The sequence below is a fragment of the Mirounga angustirostris genome, unplaced genomic scaffold (assembly GCF_029215605.1).
Source record: "Mirounga angustirostris isolate CCGP_5_RB_7025 unplaced genomic scaffold, mMirAng1.0.hap1 SCAF_1, whole genome shotgun sequence".
NCBI classification, from domain to species: domain Eukaryota; kingdom Metazoa; phylum Chordata; class Mammalia; order Carnivora; family Phocidae; genus Mirounga; species Mirounga angustirostris.
Window position 1 is genome coordinate 137,401,290 of NW_026991709.1, and position 24,181 is coordinate 137,425,470.

Here is a 24,181-nt window from a genome sequence, read left to right on the forward strand (position 1 = left end):
TATTTATTTATTTTATTATGTTCAATTAGCTGACATACAATACATCATCAGTTTTTGATGTAGTGTCCGACTGTCTCAATGTTAATGCTTTGCTAGAGGGAAGAACAACCTGAGCTTGACAATAGCAAGGCCTCCAGTATTCTGAGAGTCTTCTTCAGCATATAAAAGTCCTTTTGGACATCTCCCTTTTTCCTTACCTCTCCCAACTCCCAAGTATATAATCAGCCATTCCTCACAACCCCAGTGCAGCAGTTCTTTCTACCCTTGGGTCCTGTCCCTGTGCTTTAATAAAATCACCTTTTTGCACCAAAGACTTCAGCTCTGGACCTCACCAACAGGACCTGAAGAGGTCTACTACATCATTGGCAAGTAGCACCCTATGGATTCATTCTTGCTTTTGATCCAGCTGCTGGGGCTCAAAGTTCCTGTCTGCCCTATAGATTCTAGTTGGAGGAGGTCTCGGAGGGCTGAAGGGGAAGACCTCTAGGTTGCCTGTAGGAACTGAGTTGTGTAAACTTGGCAAGCTTTCGGGCAGACAGTATTAATTACTAGTATTCAGTGTCCCCGGGGGCACTTCTCTGCCCTTGACTTGCCCAAGAACAAAAGCCATAGCCTTGCTACTCAAAGGGTGGTGTAGCAGCTTGGGTGTCATCTGGGGACTTGTTAGAAAAGCAGAATCTCAGCCCCTCCCCAGATCTAATGGTGCAGAACCAGCATTTTAACAAGTCCCCCAGGTGCTTGTGCTCACGTTAGCCTCCCGGATGTCCACTGGTATTCTCCAGCTCCTTAGCTGAGGGCTCCAAGACCATCACGGTCTCTCACGTATCTCCTATCGTCACCTGTGTTACCGGCCAGGGACAATCCTCTCTGTTGCCCTTTCTTGTTGTTGTGATAATTATAACTACGATTTATCTGTGGCCTGCAGGTGAGCCAGCCCCTTTGAGGAAGCACATGATCTCAAGTAGTTCTCACACAATCCTGATTGGCAGATGAGCAAACAAAGGGCTCAAGGAGGTTAAGAACAATCCCCTGAGGCCAGGACTTGGATATTGGTCACCCAGCCTCTACACAGCAATCTGCCAGGAACCCCACATCTACCCCCTACTTCAAGGCTTTTACAACCTATACACTTTTTTTTTTTTTTAAAGATTTATTTGAGAGAGGGAGCACTCATGTGCAGCCCCGACATGGGGCTCAATCCCACGACCCTGGGATCGTGACCTGAGCCAAAATGAAGATTCAGATGTTTAACTGACTGAGCTACCCAGGTGCCCCACAACCTGTACCCTTTTGACACCAGGGGGCAGAATTCTACTCCTATTATTTCCCTTACCGGCCTCTCCCACTGCCTTGCTGGAAGTTGTGAAGGTGATCAAAGGGATCAGAGACTCAGGCCTGTCCCATGGCCTAGAGCACAGTGAACCGACCATAACTGCACACCCAGGGTTGGGAGATGCAGGACGGTAGGCAGAGATGGGCTGGAGGATCTGGCACCGAGAACTAGTCAAGCAAAGCTGAATCCCTCACTTGCAGAGTTGTGAGGGCGCTGCTTTTGACAAGACTGTGGCCTCCCTACAGCCATGGTCCTCAAACTTGCATCAGAATCACCTGATGGGTGCCCATGTCCAGAGCTTCTGATGCAGTAGGTCAGGCACAGAGCCTGGGAATCTGCACTTCCCAGGGCATGCTGATGCTGCTGGTCTGGGATGACACTTTGAGAACCACTGGCCTGGCAGTAACCACATCCAGCTCAGAGTAATCCAGTTACCATTTTCTTCCCACACCTCCCCAATTATTGCTCACGTCTAATTTTTAGCACAACGAAAAGCACAGGATGATTCTTTTACTGACTTGTTACTAGGGCACTGGGGTCAATAGGAGCAGCCCAGGCCCTCTCCAAAGGCGTGGTAGGAGCTGTGGTTACAGCCCAGGGGAGGATTTTAATATATATTACATAACAAACTGGTAGCATTGACCTTTTTTGGGTTATCCAGTAGGTTCTTCTGTTTTTTATTTTATTTTATTTCATTGTTTGCTTTGTGGGCAGCAAGTGAATGGGAAAGGAACCTAGTCTGTCATGTTACCATAGTCAGTGACGATGTTTTGGGGCAACTGTTGGCATGGGAAGCCCGTGGGAGGCTACTGCTCTGCTGGCTTTCTGGATGCAGACAGAATTGACGGAATAATCACACATACAATTTCCTTCTCTCTTTTCTCTCTCGCTGACTGTCTTTCTCACACAGCCTGAGTGGAGGGAAAAGGTCAGGTCCTCCTTTGGGCACTGCTGCTCCTGGCATTCTTCACCTCCTTGCTGGTCTTTATAATTCCTCCCACCCCAGAAATGAGGCTCATCTCACCTGCCTTGCTTATTTTACAACTCTGTTATGAAAATCAACTGATAAAAGGAACATGGTCATACAATAAAAAAGAAAAGAAGTTTTACACACACACACACACATAGGGTGAGCTTTTTTAGAAATAAAAAATAACAATATTTTAATGTTTTTATAGTTTGGCCAAATGTCTTGTCATTGAACACTGATAGATCTAAACTGATTGTATTGAATGGTAATCAGTGTCCTTTGAAATGTTGCTAAGTTAATACCGATTTTAAAAATTTCCATTTAATCTGTGGGCTCGTGGAGCATTTGAATCGCACATCTAAGGGTTTGAAAAAAGGACGGGAATTATACAAGGAAATATGGTAATTTTAATTAAAATTAAACTTCCAAATGTAACCACCTCACAAGATTTTCTGTTGAAAAATAAGTATCAGGGTAGAAAAAAAAATGTACTTTTAAGGTTTTGGGTATTTAATGGAAAATACAATTGCTAGAAGTAAAATCATATACAAAGTAAAAGCTTTTTATTATATCAAGCTTTATTCCCATAATGGATCTTGGATACCAGAAAAAAACAGATAGATAGATAGAGTCTATGAATTGACCTAACACATGAGGTATGAGAAATTAAGGTTGAGCACTGCAACCTTGTCTGTGACTTCCCTAGGGATTTTTCACATCATTTGCTGCAATATTTGGAAGATGATAGAAATAAGAGTACAAATAGTTGGCATCAGGTGAATCTATTAGATACATAAGTACAGCTAATAGCCTTGTAATACACAACATGAGATACATTTGCTCTCACACACACACACATACACCCACCCACCCCCACACACGTGAGCATGCGCTGAGATCAAGCTCAGGTACTGATGAGAAGTCACCAGGGTAGACTGTGGACAAAGCCTGGTTTTTGCCTCTGGCTCAAACTGCCTTAGCTTTCTCACTGGGGTGCTTCCAGTTCTCATTCTGACTTTCTTCTTCCTTGGCTGCCCTAACGGGCCTCCTGAGCCTGCTCAGCCTACCTCTTCATGTCTCCTCCCCAACTTGCTTTGCACTTTTGCAGTTTGGAGCTGCCTTTTCTCTGGACTTCTGCTTTCTCTCAAGTCTCTGCTTCCATCTTATCTTTGCCAATTCCAAATCCTACCCCAATCAAGTTCTGTTTTCTCCTTGAAGTCTTCCCAGATGACCTGTGTGAAATGATGCCTATCTCACTGGAACACAGATGGTGGCCCACGTACATCACTCATAGGGCATTTAGGCATTTATTACTGTCATTTTTTATTGCAGTTATGTAGGTACATAGTAAGATATGAACTTCTTGGGTGGGGGGCATAAACTTTAAGTTTCGTTGTCTACTGTGTGGAAAACATTGGGCTAAAAGGTGGAGGACAGAATGCTTGTTGGTTGATTGAGTGAATAAATGTATGTTTATACATGTTCAACCAATATTTATTGAGCAACTACTATGGGGCCAGGCCTGGTTCTAGATGCTGAGGTTACATCAATGAACAATGTACCCTCAAGGAATTTTCACTGTATTGAGGGAAGACAGACAAAAAATAAAAAGAATACTCTCACAGAAGAATTTCTATTTGTGATTAGACTGTGGGGGTCAGATGATAGTATGTGGGGGTCAGAAAGAGGCTGGGCAGCCTAAGATTCTTTGAGAAGTGATGTGTGAGCTTTAGCTGGAAGAATGTCAAGAAGGCAGCCCTCCAGAGAACCAGAGGAAGAGCATTTAAGGCAAAGGGAAAAGCCAGTGCCAAGTCCCGAGAAAGGAGTTGTTGGGTTGCTATGCGGAATAGGGATGTGGGGAGCCAGAGGAAGAGATGGGCCAGCAGCACTAGCTGGGCAGGACATGAAGTGGTCTGGACCATGGGGCGGCAGTAGAGATGGAGAGAAGTGGAAGAACTCAAACCTTTCTTGGGAGCCGGACCCAGGGCTTTCTGACTGACTGGATGTGGGATGCAGGACAATAAAGAATCCAGGATGTCTCCTTGGGGGCAGTGGAGGGGGTGGGGGGGCACAAAGGGAGAGATTCAGGGGTGTGTGCGGGGGTGGGCTTCTACTAGCTCAGTCGTGTCACTAGCTGCTGATACGCAAATGGAGACTAGGTGCCTTTCTGCTTTGACTGTTCATCAGTATTATTCAAGGTGAGTAGCAGATGCTGCCCGTTGGCCTCTTTGCAGCGGCTGGCTCAGAGCTGAGGGCTTCTTGGCTTGGACCTGCAGCTCTCTGGCACATGCAGAGTGGGATGGGGCCAGACAGGACTCTGCCCTTCCTTTGTGAGATCATAGGGTATTTTCCTGCACCTTTGTAAGGGGGGGCAGGAAAGCCCAGACCAATGGTGGTTAAAGGTCCCTGGGCTTTGGCATCTTACTACAGGCTCTCCCTTTTCCTGGGATGAGCAGGGATGGACGTGAGGATGGGGGTTGTAGGGATAATGCACATAGGAACCACTTGTGTGGTTGTTAATGATGTGCTGAGCACTTATGTCTACAACTTTTATACCTTGTTGTGTAAAGTCATCCGAGCCTTAGAGAGGCGAAGGAACTTGCCCAAAGTCACATAACTAAAAAGCAACAACAACAGCAACAAATATATATATATATGTAAAAAAAAAGAAAAAAGCAACAGAGACAAGCATTGAACTCAGGCTGTCTGAATCTCCATGCACATGACTATATGACCCTGCCTTCTTCTGATGCAGTTATAATTTTGGGCGATAGAAGTCTTCCTGACTTGATTGCTTTTGCCTTATGACCAAATCACCCATCCTGCCTGGCCCTTCTGCTTATGCCCCTTTTCTGAGGCTTTCCCAACAGAGCATAGGTGAAATCAGACAGCAGCTCTGCCGGGGAAAAGTAGGGCAGGCCAGCCCTGGTTCTGATGGTCACATTTTATACTTGCATGGAAAATCCATCCAAAGCTGTACCTTTGCATGTGAACGAAGGGAGAAGAATAAAAACACCATGTCAACAGACAGTATGGTTGCTGCTATGGGGTTTACTCCAAGCCGAGTGTCTTCCTGCCCCTGGGAGGGGTAGAAGTGAATTACCCATGGTGGAAACACGGCTTCTCTTGTTTGGCTCAGATGGCCCTTGTTCTCTTCTCTGTGCACTTCTCTGTTTCATCATTGCTGTCACCACACCCGAAGGGTGGTTACATTGGGCACTTCTGTGCCATCAGGAATTTGGGCGGATTGGAGAAAACTAGAAAATTATTATTTAAATGCTTTTGGAAGTAGTTTTAAAGAGTGGCTTTGGAATTATTATGAAAATCTACATGGCTTTTTAAAAAGTTTATTTGCCAATGACTCTCATTTCTACAGACACAAATATAGATTTGAAACCCAGGTCAAACCACCAGTCTCTATTTCTGACTTGAGTCCTGGTGTTAGGGTGAAAATGAAGAATCTTCTTTTGGGAGAGTAAGTTATTTTCCTGTTCCAGATAGATGAATACTTCCAGTTTCTATGACAACATATAATTTTTAGTCCCTTCTGATATATTACTATACTATTATTATATTTTTAAAGATTTTTATTTATTTATTTGAGGAAAAGAGGGAGAGATTCAGAAGAGAGCATGAGCAGAGGGGAGGGGCAGAGAGGAGCGGCAGAGGGAGAGGGAGAAGCAGGCTCCCCGCTGAGCAGGGAGCCCAACACGGGACTCAATCCCAGGACCCTGGGATTATGACCTGAGCCGAAGGCAGACGCTTAACCGAAGGCAGACGCTTAACCGACTGAGCCACCCAGGTGCCCCTATTACTATACTATTATTAACATAATAGGTCTCTTCAAATTCTTTTTCAGAAGAAGATGGGCCATCATCACATACAAATAAATGAAATAATATGTGTAGCAGTGTTATAAGCCAAATAGAGGCAGCCACATGGGAGACACAAATCCTAATGTGTAGAAGCCTATTCAGACATGGATATCATTTAGCAAAGCTGCCTTTGATGAAGGATTCTTAATGTCCTTGCAGGAATAATTCACCACTTAGTGAAATTTTTATCCTGAGCATACATACGCAATCGGAGTGACCCTTCTGCAAGGGGGATGTGTAAATATGTAAACTGGCTGAGACAGAGGGCTTAACTGTACTGTCTCTGAGGATGGGCCAGTGGAACTGTACATTCTGTTTCACAAATATTTATTGAGTTCTGTTCTGGTTATCTACGCTGTGTAACAAACTACCCTAAAACTTAGTAGCTTAAAACAACAGATTTTTACTGTTGCTTAGAGTTGATGGGCTCAGCTGGGTGGTTCTCATTGGGGTCCCTCATACAGTTGTCCTCAAATGGCAGCAGAGGCTGGTGTCATCTGTAGGCTTCTTTACCCACATTTCTGATGTCTGGTCTGGCACCAGATTCAGCCTTAAAAGTCAGTCTGCTAAAAATCTGTTGCTTAAAGTAATCACACACCCAGCCCATGTTCAGTGAGAGAGAGAGGAATAGACTTCACCTCTCCATGGGAGAAAATGAGCTGCATCTACAGGGAAGAAAGGATCTCAAGGCAGCCATCTTTGACAAGAGCTACCACAAGTTTCAACCACACATGTGATCGACAATGAAGTGACAATACTGAATGGACATGGTCCTTCCATTGAGGAGATGCTGGGGTGATCCCAGTCATAGAAGGGGATTGGCTGATAGAAATGAAGCTCATTGTAGACACAGATGGGACTGTGACCCCAGCACCACTCTTAAGAAAAAATGGCCTGGAGAAGCAGTTCTTTGTATTTGGACCAAGAGGAACAATTTCTTGAACAGACCAAGGATCTACAAAATATACATTTCACATTGGCTCCACTGAGGAGGGGAGACAGGTGGATAAAACAGTTGCTCTGTAAATGTCAGCTTCCCAAAGAAAACTCTAGTTCCTGGATAACCTCATGGCCCTGACAAAAAAACTAATGGCAAATCAACCTGTGCTATACATTCTTTGGTTCTTTCTGTAGATGATCAGACTGATGAAAAGCATTAGGAGCCTTTGAGCTAAAGGTGCAGACCTGGTTTTAATCATTAGCAATAGTGTCATCTTTGCTAAAGAGACCACAAGGCATAAAGAGATCTGACTGGATTTTACCATATAGAATTTGTTTCTTAGCTTTCAGACACAGCTCATGTCACCTCCCCAGGGAGACCTTTCTGACCACCCTGTCAGAGAAGGGAAGTCTCTCTCCACTTCCAATTGTTTATCACTCTGTCCCATCATGATGTTTGTTTTCCTCACTGCACATACCATCACCTGTATTCATCTTGTTTGTTTAATCCTTACTGTTTTTCTCCCTCCACCAGAATAGAGCTGACTTATTCACTTCCTAGCATACAGTAGCTGCTCAATAAATGTTTTTTTTTTTTTTTTTTGAACAAAAGAACAAAGCTTTAGAGTCTGGAAGGAAGCACCCTTGTGACCACTGAAATGGTTTTAGTTAGACTAGTATTCATTCTCTTTTTGGAGTAGAGAAAACTGAAGTGTAAAGTTCCTTAGAAGTCCAGATGTGCCCCAAATCTTCCACTTTATTTGAAATTCAGCTCGGTCACTACTCTGAAATCAGGCCTGGAAGTGGAAAGGTCAGTTTCTGAGATGGTCAAACACCAGCTGGTGGTGGCGGGGTGGGATAGTCCATCTGGACTTCTAAGCTTGGCTGCCACTTTCTAGTAGTGTGAACTTGGGTGAACTAAATAAGGCCTTTGGTTTGGTTTGCATATCTGTAAAATGGGGATAGTAATTCCAGCCTAACCCAAAGCATTGTGAGGTCCAAAGAAGAAATGAATGGGAAGGACTTTCACAGTTGTTAGTTTTTATAAAAACATCAAACATTGAACTTCCAAGGGCCCACAAAAGCCTGTTTTCTCTATATATCCCCACCCCCAAACACCCTCCCTACTCCCCATTCCCCTAGTCTTCCTGGACTCAAGTTCATTTATTTTAAGCTCAACATTTTGACTTCTATTGACATAAAAATACATTTGAGATATGGGCTACTTCATCCTAGGGATTGTTCTAAAGGGGATATCTTGGGGTGAGTTTAGAGGACTAACTATATAAATGGGCATCTGGGAGAAGAAATGGGTGTAAAAGGGGAAAGCTGACAGGTAAAGAATGTTACTGATCAGTTGATTTAAGGCTGGCCTTATTAATAGCAAAAGCAAACAGATTATGTGGCCTAAAAGCTACTTAAAATTTAGTGACTCACAAGCAACAATTGAGAGGAATGACCTTTGTTCTTAGACAGCCCTGGATTCAAATCCTGACTCTGCAAGTCACTTGACTTCTTGGGAATGCAGTTTCCCTATCAGTAAAATGGGGGCAGTCACACCAGCATCCCACCAGGGTGATGAGGGCTGAGTGAGCTGAAGGAGAAAATGTGGAGCATGCAGCTGATATTTAGCTGTGCCAGGGAGCCTCACCAGGAATTTTCGTTTCTGCTTCCAGTGGCTGCCTTGGGCATTGGTGGCCACATGGGCTTCAGTGACAGTTTTGATGAGCTCCCACTCCTCGTCCGTGGGCTCTGGCTTGTGCCCGATGGATTTCTGCAGCTCTTCCCGCCGTCTCTTCTCCCGGTTCTCCTCAATCAGCTTCCTCTTTGCCAGCCTCTTGCTGTCATCCAGTACCACTGGGAGAAGAGGAAAGATGAGACAAAACACGCGGACACTCGCAGACATGTGGCGGACTGCGCTTACACCCCAGACCACCTATGCGCAGATGGCTGAGCACGTCCTGCAGGGTGGGTCACACTGGGGTATTTTCTCCCCTCGGCAGCAAACTGCCATTGACTAGCTATGGTCCGATATGAGACTTAGTGCCAAACTCCCAATGTCTGGTCAGCTTTTCAAAACAAAACTCTGGGCGAAGCTGGACAATGGGCGTCCCAACCCCACAGAAGGTGACTCTAAAGAAGAAGGAAGCAGAGGGAGGTAAAATCTGTCCTACCCATGGGTTCCCAGATGAGTCTGTACTCAGTCAATATGAGATTATAGCCAATCATCTGGATTCACTCTTAGAATCTCTGTTCCTCCTCTCTTGCCCTCAAATGGCTCTTAGTAAAACGAACTTCAAATTAAAGTTCTGGAGTGGTAAACAGGAGGCTAATGATCTCTTCCTCAGATAAAAAGGACCCCAACTCTTTATTAGTTCCCTCAAGGGTTCATTGGAATGAGGCTCGGTCTATCTCAGGCTGCCCAGGTACTTACTTTGCTCTAGTCTATACCTGGTCTACCCTCAATGGTGGTTAAAGAGCCCAGGCTTTGGAATCTAGAAAGAGCTGGGTTTGAATCCTGACACTACCACATTCTAGCTGTGTGACCTCTGGCAAGTTGCTTAGGCTCTTTGAGCTTTCATATCTTCCTGTATAAAACGAGATTGACAATCCCACCTCACATGGTATTCAATGTGCTAACGTACTACAAGTGGTCAGTACATAGAGCCATGACTTTTACCACTTATGCAAAAGGGACATAAGAAGGGCAGATAACAAGAAACCTCTACTTCTGGGTTATTTTCCAAAACAAAACCATTTTACCAGACTCTTAGTAACCATCAATGGAATGGAAAGCCTCAGGTTTTATGCTACTGAGTCATAGTATTTTAGAACTGGAAAGAACCTTCGGTATTATCTAGCCCAACTCCCTCCTTTCACAGAGGAGGAAGTTGATCCAGAGAGATCATGACTTGCCTAAAAGTCACACAGCAAGTTCATGGCAGAGCCAAGGCAAGACCCAGGACTCCTGATTCCAGTTCTACAACATCATTGTCCTAGGGCCATTTCTTGATGAAGGTGTGACCTGGTAGGAAAAGAAAAAAAGCAAACATAGCAGGAGGAAGAGAACCAAAAGTACTCAGCTAATCCACAAACAGAATAATGAAACCCCAGGTCATCCAGGTTGGATTGGATCATCCAAATCCCGTGAATGATGGCAAATGTGGGAAATGTGAATGAGCCTTGTTAGGTCACTTTGGTTCCCTTATTAAAGGGGGGATGAGGAGTGGACTCTACTCATAGCCCCGTTTCCCAAATGCTTCCTCTATGCCAGGGATTGTGGCATTTGACATGCATTATCTAATTTAATCCTGAAAACAACTTGCAAGATAGGCGATGATTTCACCGAAGGGAAGCCCAAGGTTAGGTCTGATGGTCACACAGCTAGTAAGTGGCAGATACGGGACTCCAACAGTTTTTCTGATTATAAAGCCTGAGCTCTTATAATACCTTGCAGGGTGCATTCAAAATTAATTTCCACCCAGGCCAGATTAACGCTGAGCTTTTTTAACTTTATAAGCATTCCTATTTTTAACTTCTCAATCAAACAATGAAATGGACACAATAGTAACAGTCCCTTAGGGTGACACATCTAAATATTCGGTTCTAGTCAATCATTTTCACATATTCTTATCAGGCATATTGTTGGCAATGGCTAAAAGTCTTTAAAAGATGAAGACAACACACTCAGCCAGAAGTGGGGATTAACCCAGGATTTCCAGCCTAAAGCCCTCAAACAACCCTCCTCCTTTTTAAAGATTCCCCATTCTGTCTACTTTATTGGGCAAAGCAGGACATTTCACAGACTTTTTGTTGTTGTTGTTCTAGCTCAGAGTACTCTGTTTCTCACATAAATGTGAGCTGTGATTATTTCCTCTTTCCTGAGGAAAATCCTCATTACATTCTTTCCTTTCCTTTTTAAACTAAAAGTTGGAAATTTTCATTGAGGTGCAAAACACTTATGCCAATAGAAACCATTAAGCCTGATGCCTGGCAAAACGGAGGTCACACATTCTGAATGACACAATTCTTACTTTATTATTAGATTAATTAAAGTGACTGGTGTAAATCCCTTGCACGGTGCGGGAAGAAGAGACTCCAGTGGCTAATCTCACCACCATATGCTGTGGCACTTTGAAAACTGGGTAGGAGGACTGGAGCTTAGAATGTTTTTATGGGCTAAAAATATAACAAACAACCAACGGCAGGATGACTCATGCAATAGCACTCGACTTCACATTCTTCAAAAATTACTGAACACGATGTTTCCTGCCAGTGCCCCATCTCCAAAAATGTCCACAAAATAAATTCCTGTCTCTGCTTTTGAAAAATATCAGGACTAGTCCATGAGGCTCTCACCACATGAATGTCGTACATAAAACTATGCCTCATCAAGGGGACTGGACATGACCGCTCATTTGTAATCTGTTGTGAACAGAGTATTGCTAACAGTCCTGCAAATGTGATAGGGATAATTTAATCACTCCCCCTCACGTGTAGTCTGGATACTTTGAGAGTTAGAAGTTGATAGGGAAGGGGTAGGATGGAAACCACCCAGCAGTAGCTGGGACTGAGGGGTCTGTGGGAGTGCTAGGGATCTTCTCTCTATCCACATGGGTTTCTGCTTTCTTTTCTGCCTGGTTGATCTCCTTAAATCAAATCTTTCCCCAATGAACACTCCTTGAATATGAAACAAAGGAAGAAGATTACTTACAATCTGTTGCCATGCCAACATAGATGCATTTTTTAAAGCGACATTCCTGGCACTGATTTCTCGTAACTTTGTCTATGACACATTTTCCTTCATATTTACAGGAATAGGATGGATGGAGATTTTTCTGAATGGTTCTTCTAAAGAAACCCTACATGGGAAAGAAAGACCCAAGACAGCAGTTTCATATTTTCTAGAAATAAATGACTCCAGAATTTTGTGTCCATATAACTGTGATGGATTGTTTTGGACCTTACCTGGGTATGGACCTGTAGCTCCTACCTATTCACATATAGGGCAATTAGCCCAAACTGAATCTAAAGAATTCTAAATCTGAGCTGAAGGAAATGTCTAGGCCTACACACAGAGTCAGTATCTTTTTGGCATTTAGTAAGGAAAAGAGGTTAGTGGGAAAATCTAGTGTTCATTTTTATTTTTTCTAAACACTGAGTAATATAAATAAATTACATTATTTCATTTCATAGAGGGCCATAATTGTGTTGTTAAGTTAAGCTGTGAAGAACCTTGCTACACTTTGTACTGGAGAATAAAGGAGCTGGATACTTGTGATACTCTATTAATTAATAATTCAATTATTTAGTAATTAAACAGCCTTTAGAGATTTAGTTTAGTTCTTGTTTTTAACTCTTGAAATGCCCATGGCCAGCTCAGATAACCCTTGAAACAACAGTACTTGGGGAGTAGAAAATTCAAGACTCTCCACCCAATTTTTCTCAGTGCTCACGGCATTGGGGTTTTTCCTTTCATAGTACTCTTCCTCTCCAGTGTTGGTAGACATACTCCCTGAAGTTCAATAGGTGTCTTCCTTTCTTAAGGCATGGGAGAGGGCCACCATAAAGGCTGCTGAGGATGCCATGTAGTCCAGGTTTAGGTGACATAAACCTTCTTGAAGGTGTGTTCTAGCAGAACCTTCCTGGACATGGTACTCCCATCTTGGCAACAGTGCTTCTGTATTGTAGCACTCATGATGGCAGAAAGCGTGCACTTTTTGTAAGGGGCACATTGCAAAGCGCTGTAGACACCTTCCATATCCTTCTGTCTCTTCTACAACCTTATGAAGTAGGTACTCTTAATATCTCCACGGTAGGTATTAAAAAACTAAGCCTCTGACAGGTTAAATCACTTGCCCCAAATCATGTGGTAAGTACACTGGGAAACTCAGCCTAGAGCTGAGGAGTCAGACTCCAAGTCTTGTTTACCTAACTGCTTATATGATATAAACTGAATCCAATTTTACTGTATTATTTAAATGTTTTAGATGAACAGATTATAAATAGCATTCCCCGCCTTTATCTTTTTTAGTAGACTAGCAAGGCAAAAACAAATGTTGAAGGATACTGTCTACTAAAGCTTAAAGGGACCTCTAACTTTGTTACATAAATAGGGACTGACATACCAGCTGGCCTAGATTAAACCCAAATTTGAATGATCCTATTTAACTTTTCTTGGCTTTGATTTTGTACATATACCACTTGCATATGCACTCAGACATAAGAGCTCTCTACCTTATAATGAAAAGGTCAAAGGTAGGATTTTATATTGGGCAAAGCAGGATAAAATAGAAAAATGACAGCCATGACTGAAACTAATGAACTTGATTGGGGACATGTGAGCAAATCCCTTATCATTTCTATTGTTCAAGGTCTAACAGGAAAACGGCCCCATTATTATTTGGGTCTTGTATCCTTAAACACTTATGCCCATTAGTTTGAATGATGTTGCTATCGTGTTATAAGATTCACTCAATCACACATGGGCAGGTCTTTGTCATGCTGGCGGTGTGTTTCCCTGGGTATTCAAGGTGGGCTCATCCTGCTACAGCGTGAATGTCAGGGCATGCACAGCACTGAAGGACAAGCTGCCCTGTGACCCTCTCTACTCTACCTCTGCCGCCCTCTCTCCAACCCACCCTTCATGGGTCATCCCTGCCGGAGAGCAAAAAAACCCTGGAGATTCCTGGCAAGAAGACATGTGTCACAGACAGGGAGGAGAGCGGCTGGGTAGCATACCTCCTTCTGGAGAAGGCAGAGTTTCCCCAGAGGTGGGAGCACCAAAGTCCAGGGCATCAGGGAGAAAGTGTGCTGCTAGGAGGATAGGAAAGTTGTTGGGGGAGACCCTTTTCTCACACATACTCTGACGCTGACTCCTGTTCTGGAAGCGGGGAGCAGACCAAAGAGTCCAACAATGCTAAGGAGAGAACGAGCTATGGTATACCAGACACTGGGGTAACATTCATTTTTCCAAAAAGGCTACTCTGTGAACCTTTACATGGAATGAATGAAATAATTTATACTTTGCTTATGTCGAGAAAGGTGTTGGGGTAGCAGGCTCTGCTATTCATAGTACCATCTTTTCTTTTCTTTTCTTTTTTTTTTTTTTAAAGATTTTATTTATTTATTTGACAGCGAGAGACACAGCAAGAGAGGGAACAAGCAGGGGGAGTGGAAGAGGGAGAAGCAGGCTCCCCACAGAGCAAGGAGCCCGATGCGGGGCTCGATCCCAGGACCCTGGGAACATGACCTGAGCCGAAGGCAGATGCTTAACAACTGAGCCACCCAGGCGCCCTAATAGTACCATCTTTTCTATGGCTTCTCCCTGATGTCTTTTCTCGGGCGCTTCATGGACCAAATCCCCTTTAAGATGTTGGCTTCCCCTAGGTTATAATAGAAGGATATTTGACACATGATGAGGGATCACTTCATTTGAGTAAATGTAAAGGTGCTAGATCCCTTAATTTTAAAAAGTGACAAAAATTAACTTTTGGAAATGAACCCAACAGAAAATATTTAATATAGTCTACCTACAAAAATCTTTTTAGAGGTGAGCTAACAAAAGACATGTCCCAGGGACTAAGTAAGGCCATATATTTCACTGATGATTTGTTGGTGAGGAGAGGTTTTTCTTTTATTAATCAACATCAGACATGTTTCTCTGCATTTTGAGAAGAACTGGATCTACTTCTTAGTGGTCTGAGACGATGCCCTGATTAGTGTGATAAGGAGCTAAGTGTCGATATTTGGGCAACTGCTATAAGCTACGAATCTTTCTTAAAAAAATAGTTTATTGTGGGAAAGTATCAACATTCTTTCTATGAAAAACTGGCTCATCAAAACAGACAAAACAGCTCCAAAAGATTTTTGCTGTCTTCAGGGCAAAAATGGGCAAAAAAGACATACACACTGCAAGTATGGTGTAGAAATATTTTTAAAGTGCCGGTTTGAATAAACAGTATGTGAAGCATAACCCTTTTTATCTTTGGCCACTCTTAAAAACTGTGTTTCATTTGAAAAACTCCATTGTCTTTTTTCAAGATACTTTGTCTTTATATTAAATGCATGATCTGCATAATTACCCCAGGGAAGCTGCTTTCTGATTTTATGATGGAGGCAATTCTAGAAACAGGATTCTGATCTGAGATAAAGGGACAGAGGCTGAAAAAAATCTAGCTTTTTGCTACATGATTTCTTCTTTTAGGTAAACCTCAGTTGAATCAGGCCCCAAACATGCTGTGATCTTGGAAAAAGAGGCTAATGGATTTCCTGATCATCATGAAGACATACATGAAGCAGGGACACAGGTTAATAGGCTTGATTCTCCATTTGTTTAAGTCAATCACTAATAAGCATTAAGTTCTCTGTAAGGCACATTTGGTCTTTAGAGTCACTTTGGGAGTTGAGTATTAAATGGAATTTTCATTAGAGTCTCTCCCAGAACTCAAAATTTACCATTAGGAACTGATTTGAAAGAATCTCAATGCTACATAATCAGGTAGGCGAAGCTTTATGAATTGGGGCTACTTTAGAAAAAAGGCCTGTTTGAATTACTGAGCTTTCAAAGCGAGAGAGCATATCTAAAGTAATACAGTGTTATTACTTTCAAATCAAGCCAATAAAACTGTGCTTTCAAGAGACAGTCTGCAAGTCCCCCAGTTAATAAACAGTCAGGACTTACTTGTATTTGGTTCCATTAAACTCCTTAAGATTATTTTCATGGATGTAATAGCAATATTTAGCACAATCTTTTTTAAAAGGTACAAATTCCAGATCAAAGGTGTCTGGATGAATGAGAGCACACTACATCACATTACAAAAATCTTGCAGATATAGGGCCTTGGGAACTTAGAAACGCCCTGATGTGTCCTGATTCCCGTGGCTGTATCAGTTCAACACTTCCAGCAGGCTTCTGCTAAGTGTTTCCGAATTTCATGCACAAAAGCTAGGGAATTTGCATGGAAAATCTTCCATTAAGAAATGGGGCACCTTACCTTGAAACCAAGCTACCATGCTGATTTTGGGGGTTCAGGGTCAAAGGTTAGGAGGAAACGGGGGTAGTTGAAGGAGGGGAACAGAGAGGAGGAGGTGAGGTGGGTCGCGGGAGGGAAGACTGAATCGTTTTATATAGTTTAATACAATCTTTGCCTTAGGATTTACATCTTGGGATCATTTGGTTTTAAATATAAAAAGTAAATAAAACATTTAGCAAGTAAACATTTAAGAAGTCTTTCCCTGACTTAATATACTTCCTCATATATAAAACATTAGCTGAACGCTGGATCTAGCACTGGGTTGAGCTTTATTTGTTTTTATAGTAGACTTTCTTTTCTAGGCTAGGTTGTTGGGCCAAAAGATATTTGCCAGAAAGTTCATCTTAATTTTGATGATGAAGAGTGTAAGTAGGCAAATTTAGGCTCACTTTTGGGAAGTGAACTGTTGATCATGGGTGTATTCTTGTCAAGTATCTCCTGTAGATGGGTCTATAGAGCATAAAATTAGCTGATGGATGCCCAGAATTCATTTACTGGCTGAAGGCTGTGCAGAAAGCCAATATGGATAATTTCAGAACATAATTGAATCTAAGTAGCCTCAAAGATACTCTCTAATGGAACCCTTAAAAATGAGCATATTAAAAAAATAAACAGAAGTGGGCATATTTACTCAGATTAATAGCATGTGGTAGAGTATGTTCTGTGTCCTTAACCACTGGAGATAAAACAAGAGGAGAAATGGTTATTTCTTGGGCTAATATATTATAAAACATCTATGCGTTTTTAAATTCACAGTGAGAATATTAATTTCTTTTCATCTTATTAGTTCTCTCCCTGTCTTTTTTTTTTTTCTTTCCCCTCTCCCTGTCTTAAAAGCCAGACATTACACTCTTGCAAATCCATTTAGTTATTGTTGATTTGGGAAAAATAAATAAATTCAGTTCTTAAACATGCCAAAAATTGAGGAGGACAGCCAGACACAGGCTGTGGATGATCACAGGCCGTGAATGTTGGAATTTGGTTCTAATTTGAACTTAAACTTCATGTTGCATTCTGGTGGAATCCTGGGACGGGGACTAGAGCTGGGCTGAGCTCCGAGCTCACTGGTCCCAGGGCAATTACCTTGCAGCCTTCACACGTGATGCAGCGGTAGTGATACCCGGTGGCTTTGTCACCACACACTACACATAGCTCGTCCTTGTCTAAATAACTGGGGATGTACCCTGTGAAGAAGGAGAAAAGAGGAATGTGAGGAGAAAATATCACGCTAAAGTCAAAGACACACCATAGCTTGGCAGAGGATAAAAGGAGGACAGGAGATAAGGCGCATGAGGGAGGAGGCAGGACCAAATTGTTTTATACACTTTAATCCAATTTGCGCTTTAGTGTTTACATCTTGTCATCATTTAGTTTTAAATATAAAAGGTAAATAAAATATTTAACAAGAAAAATTTTGAAGTCTTTCCCTGACTTCATATACTTCCTCCGTATCTTATACTTATCTGCTACATTCTCTCATACGTATAGAGTTGGATAGGAGGCCCAGGATTTCAGAATGCCTTAGAAATAGGTGTGATCATTCTTGCTCTGCAGGTGGGAATATATCTGAAGGCTCTTGGAGCCAATGAATCATACAGAGAGGCCAAGATTTGAGACATCTGGAGTGCTCTGGGTTCTGGGAGAACATAATCTCTTTTGCAAGCCTTTTTTCAGAATTTTTTCTTAGAAGACTGGATCCACTTTGGAATCAAGGCACCATGCAATAAATTCAGAAAACTTTATAGCTTGGAGATCATCAAGTAATTTTGAGCTGAACAGACTTTCAGAGGTTTGCTTGGCCTTCCTGAGGGTCACACTAGAAATTAAAGCAGAGATCTTCTAACCAGATCTCCTAACTTCTAGTATAAGTAATGCTTGTCTTTTTCTAAAAATAGACAGTTAACTTTAAGTAGAATGAACAAAGCCATCTAAAAAATTTTTTTTGGTAAACTTGTGCCATTATGAGACAAAACCCAACAATTCTGGGTGATGTGAAATAATGGAGGTTCTACTTATTAATTAAAAAAAGAAAGTCCAACCATGATAACTCTGTTAGTGTACTATTGGTTTATTAGTTTAAATTCTTTGACCCAGGAAACTAAAGTTTAAAAAACAAACAGAAGCAGCCTACTTCCCACCGGTCTTTGCCTCTTCCCCTTCACTTGTAGACAATGTTCAAACACAAGAAACTGATTCTAAAGGGCAAATTCAGTTTCATATGGTATCAGTGGTTTACCATTGAAGCACGTATCTTTAGATGAGTGCAGAAATCAAAATAAGGTCTGCTTTGTTGGGATGTGGAGAAGGGAAAGGCTGAGAAAACAAAATCATTCCTTTCCCAGATCATGGCCCCTTATGAAGTTTTTGACTTGGTAAGCTCTTACGGTTTCAATAAAGATTAGCCAGGTTGAAATGACAGATGACTTGCTGTATGCTTTACCATGACATTTTCATATATCTTTTATTAAACTAGGTCACAGAAGGCTTACATTTCAGAAAAAAATCCACAAAGAAAACAGAAGAAAATGAGTCCTTTTCACAATTTCTTAGAAATTACTTTGCTCAGATTTTATTTTAGAAAAATGGCCCCTCTTGGGAGGGAGACAAATGACTTCAGAGTGAGATCTGGTAATGTACAGGATTATTTTCTTAAATATCACAGCTTTTCTTAGTTTACTTTTGCATCATGCAAACCATGAGTCATCTGTTGAATTCGCTTTAAGAGTTCAAAACTTCCATCAGACATTTTTAAAAAAGAGCATTCTGGGAGGGATTGGGACAGAAAAAAAGGGGACTGGAATGATTTGTGTGTTTATTCAATCATTCATCTATTCATAAATTCAGAAAACATTTATTTAGCATGTACTATGTGCTTAGCACTGTGCTTGGTGCTGAGAATATAAAAACAAGTAAGGCATGGTTTCTTCCCTTGGTAGGCGCACGTGTAGGAAACTGAGTTGTGTACTTCCAGTCCTGGTCATTCCTTAGCAAGAGAAGAAAAGGTGAAGATGAAGGAAAGAACATGAAAGATGCTGAACAGCACCACAAGGAAATGCAAAGCCCAAACCACAATGAGACACCACTTAACATCCTCTAGTATGGTTATAATAAAAATGGTGGACAATAACAAATGTTGGTAAGGACATGGAGAAATCTGAACCTTTATATATTGCTGGTAAAAATGTAAAATGTGCCTTAGAAAATAGTTTGGCAGTTCCTCAAAAGGCTAAACATAAAGTTACATATGACCCAGCAATTCCACGCCTAGGTGTGTTCCCAAGAGAACTGAAAATACGTGTCCACACACAAACCTGTACAGGAATGTTCAAAGCAGCATTATTTATAATATCCAAGGGATGGAAACAACCCAAATGCCCATCAACTGATGAATGGATAAACAAAAGGTAGTACATTCATACAATGGAATTTATTCAGCTGTGAGAAGGAATGAAGTGTTGACTCAGGCTACAACATGGATGAACACTTATGAAATGAAGACATTATGTTAAAAGAAAGAAGCCAGACATGAAAGGCCACATATTGCATGATTTCATTTCTATGAAATGTCTAGAATAGGCAAATTCATAGAGAAAGAAATTGGATTAGTGGATGACAAGGCCTGGCGGGAGGGAGTAATGGGGAATAACTGTTAATGGGTACAGAGTTTCTTTTCATGGTGACAAGAATGTTCTGAAATTCTATAGTGTTGATGGTTGCACAACTCTGAATATACCAAAAACTACTGAATGAAAAACCATTGTTTTTCATGGGTATGTTTTGTACACTTTCAGTGTGTGAGGTCTATGGTATGTGGAATATGTTTCAATAAAGCTGTTACTACAAAAACAAAGAAATGAAGGAAATAAAAGAGAATGGTTCCATTTGACAAACATTTATATGTGTATACTATGTGCCAGGCAGTGTGCTAAGGATCTAAAGATGGCTAAGTTTCCATTCTTGGGGAAGCTTTCAGTGCGGTGGGGAAAAAGACAATAAGAGATCATCTGCATATAATGTGGAAGGCACTGGGATAGTGCTATGTCCAGAATCACAGAGGGGAAACCCTTTGAGAAGCCTTCCTGCCTCCCCCCCAGCTCAAGTCCAAACTGGGTACTCCCATACCTCCTTGTGCTTCCCCAATAGTAGTCCTTTTATATCTGTATTATAACTACCTGTGAATTTTTTCTTCCCTTTGACCATAATCTTTGATTCACTATAGGTTTGTACAATTCCAGCTAGAGGGTAGGGATTAAAACATTCATGCTGAAACCCGTGTCTAACACCTGCTCCCTCTATGGATGGCATACAGTTTTCAAGATCTCTGCCACTGGCCAATGGCGAAGAACGTGAGCAGGAGGGATATATCTGGAACCTGCAGATAAGTAGGTTTAAAGCCTGGAGCTGTGCCTGAGAAGGCTAAAGATACCAGAAAAGATTTCTGAAAGAGGTGATAATGCAGATTCAGGGGGCCAAACTTCAGAGCTAATGAAAACTGCATTAGAAACTTGATTTTTGGTAAAGAAACCAAGATTCCACTCAGATTAAAACTAACACATCCAGATTGAAGCTGATCCAAAACCTAGTGATCTGAGGAGATGCATGCTCACTAATCAACTAGATTCAGTCCTTCTTTCTTTGCTCTGATCACTAGGTTCAATACAATGAGACAGGACCAAAGAGAGCTTAAGGGCAATACCATTTTCCCACAATATAGAAATGAAAATCACAAAGACCAGGCCAGTTTGATTCAGATACCATCATCAAAAGTGAAGATTTGCAGTCTGAATTTTATACAATGTGCTCCACTTTCTACTTTGAGCTATCTAACCCACTATCCATTACATTCAAAAGAGTCTTTGCTTCCTGGCTAGGTTTCTCATTAACCCCAAGTCCCAAGGTTGTATACCACTGTCTGGTAGGTAACTGATGGTGCTGTGGTTCCAATTTAATAAGAAATCTAATAACATCTACAGGAAAACTCACTGGGCATTGCTTTATTCCAAACACAATTTTGGGGAGTCCATCTATAGGAAGAAATAACACAAAATATTCCAACAGGGCTCTGTGATCAGAGAAATAACTAGTTACCAAATGTGGGGGGAGGGTCATAGGGAAAATGGTTGGAGATACTCTGGACTTAACTAACACCAGTGGAATTCAGTGATCAGTCTTTAGGAATCAAAAGCAATGTATGTATTAGTTTCTTAAAAACTTTCTTTTTAAATAAAAAAATTATACAAGTAATACAGTTCATTATAGAAAAAGTAAAAGACATAAGTGAGCAAAAATGAAATTTGCCTGTCAACTCTCCCCCACAGAGATAACCACTGTAGCATTTTGGTGTTTCTTCATCTTGGATTAGTATGTGTGACTGTGTGTGCACACATTTGTGTGTGCATTGAAACACAGGCTTAATAAAACACAAAGTAACTTTTAAGCAACAAAGTAACCCAATTATTAAAACACACACCGTTCTAGTAAAGGTAGATGGAATACATATATCCATGTCAGGAAAGCTATCTCTTGATCTCTTATATGTAGAGGTTATGTATAGTTGATCAGAGTGAGGACTTCTCAGTTCTTGGTATCAGGGGCCCACAGGAGAGATAAGGGAGAAAGAGATAAGGGCACATCCTTCTCATATTCGGGAACCAATTGTAATACAGTTGGACACTGTATTGCTTATGGGACATGCCTTGGGAGGGCCAGAGAATATTAACCAGAGTTAAGTTACTTGTCCCTCACCATTTCTCATTCTACCTCATGACTTGCCTGCTCTATCTGGTGGTGTTGGCAGTAAGATACTGAAAATTTCCTCCTCCCTGTAGTTCAACAATTTACATAGATGGTTGAACTCTCTGACCTTTAGGTTCTTGTGAATCCTGGAATCCAGTGATAATTCAGTCTGTGAGTAGAGTGGGCTCTTTCCATTTTCTGACTGCTAGTCTTATGGGTGGTTTGATTTGTTCTCTGATTTCTCCTAGATTGTCTTCTTGGTAGATGAATAGGTGATTTCATATGTCTTTAGTGAAATCGTCACGACTTTTATAGAAACATCTACTTAAGTTGGTTGCAGCTGCTTACATGGTCATCCTAGTGTACCCCACCCATCTCTTTCTTTTCTCTAAAATATTAACTCAGAACCATCTTATTTACCCAAAACAGTCACCACAGGCAATGATACATCAATTATCATGCCTAAGTCCATTATTCATCATTAAATAACATCCCTCAGGGAGTAACATCCCACACATAATTAATAGGTAGGTGAAGATTCTCTTAAGATTACTGATTCTATTTGACAACATCACAAGCTAACTTGTTCTCCCAGAGAACTTAACTATTTCTTGCTCTCCTAATTTGTGTCCCCATCTTTTTCCTTTTTCATGCTTACCAAATAAGCCACATGCTGGCCAAATATGCCCTGCTAAGGAAAATGCACCTGTAGTGCTTGTTTTGTTACCAGGAAGGGACACTAAATGGATGTCAGTATTTGGTTCTGTCTAGAAACAAACATGAGAAACACAACTCTGGAAGCCACACTGCTCATCTGAGAATTGCATCTGCAAATTATCTGAAGTGAGTTGGAGAAACATGGTTAATAACACCCAGAAAACAATTAAGACCCATGTCAGTATGTGATAATCCAAGGGTGGTATGTTTCCCCCAGCTCTTACATGCTCAGATATCTTGTTTTTCTAGACTAATAAACTATGCTGCCACTTTATCAAGCATATTATTATGAAAACAAACTCCATCTGTTTGTTCAACAAGGACTTGGAGATTTTCTTTTTATCTGACACTTGGCAACGTCTGCTTAATTGCCAAGTATTATCCTGCATGTAAAATAGGTTGACATGGTTAAATATTACTAACATTTTCCCATCTTTTTTGATAGCAGCTTCATTAAGATATAATTCACATACCATACAATTCAATAGCTTTTTCTATATTCACAGTTGTGAAATTCTCACCACAATCAATTTTAGAACATTTTAATCATCCCCCAAAGAAATCCAGTACCTTTAGAAGTCACTCGCATTCCTCCTATCCCTTTCACCCCCTCCACCCTAAGCAACCACTAATCTATGTTTCTACAGATTTGCCTATTCTAGATATTTCACACAAATGAAATTATACATTTTGTGGTCTTTTGTGACTGGCTTTTAACCTAGCATAATGTTTTCAAGGTTTATCCATGTTGCAGCTTAACATTACTTTAAAAAACTTGACTCTCAGAGGGACTTGGTATGTGGAAGGGGAAGTTGTTTATATTTACACTAGAAATCATGCAAGAGGCAGTGAGCTGGTTTCTTGGTTTGCACTAGATTCAAGGCTTTCCCATGTATGAGTAAAATCAGAAGGCTATCTAGTTTAATTCTCTTGAGTGAATTACAACATTTCAGGTCCTACGAGAAGAAACACTGGCACCTCTTGTCACCTTGGCAAACACACAACGCTTAGGGAATAGAACATAAGGCAGATTGGTCTTAATGGTAGATGTAAAGTAGAAGGTGCTGCCTAGGAAGGTAGATCTTGCAGAAGGGAGAGGAGCTGAGGTCAGAGACCATTTCCAGTCTGGCCAATCTTACCTTCAGTATAGGACCCCTTGCCAAACAAAACTATCTAAAAGGAGCAGTGGTTATCACTGGTGGTCAGAAATACTCTGGGAGCTTCATAGAGGTCCATGTTGCTGATTCATCTTGCAGAACTATCAATTTAGAGCCATCAAAGAATCCTGAGTAGTTTGGGTCAGGATAGCAGATGAGACTATATATTAGTACCCTTAAGGAACCTAAATAATTAGGATGTTTAGTGATTCTTTCAATTTTATATTGAACTTTCTCAATTCATCTGACAGCTCAGACTCTTCTGATTTAAGGTTCCCTCCCACCCCAACTAGCACCTTCTTCCCTATGTCATTTCTTTATATATGTAAAAAATCTTGAATGGCTCATCTCTTAGCCTTTTCCCAACATACCAATGCTGATTCCTTTTACACTTAATTCCTAGTATAAGGTACCAAGTT

At 41.3% G+C, this 24,181-nt stretch overlaps 1 protein-coding gene across 28 annotated transcripts in view; it reads right to left on the minus strand.

Moving 5' to 3' along the window:
* The window catches only part of THRB (thyroid hormone receptor beta), a 404,443-nt gene that overhangs the window by 18,719 nt on the left and 361,543 nt on the right, over window positions 1-24,181 (minus strand). For all 28 annotated transcript variants that reach the window (XM_064588701.1, XM_054504453.2, XM_064588706.1 and 25 more), the window contains 3 exons: window positions 17,236-17,336; window positions 11,832-11,979; window positions 8,769-8,974 (listed from right to left, as the gene is read on the minus strand). In XM_064588701.1, the coding sequence (XP_064444771.1) occupies window positions 8,769-8,974; window positions 11,832-11,979; window positions 17,236-17,336 (455 nt within the window). The remainder of the gene's footprint in view (window positions 1-8,768; window positions 8,975-11,831; window positions 11,980-17,235; window positions 17,337-24,181) is intronic.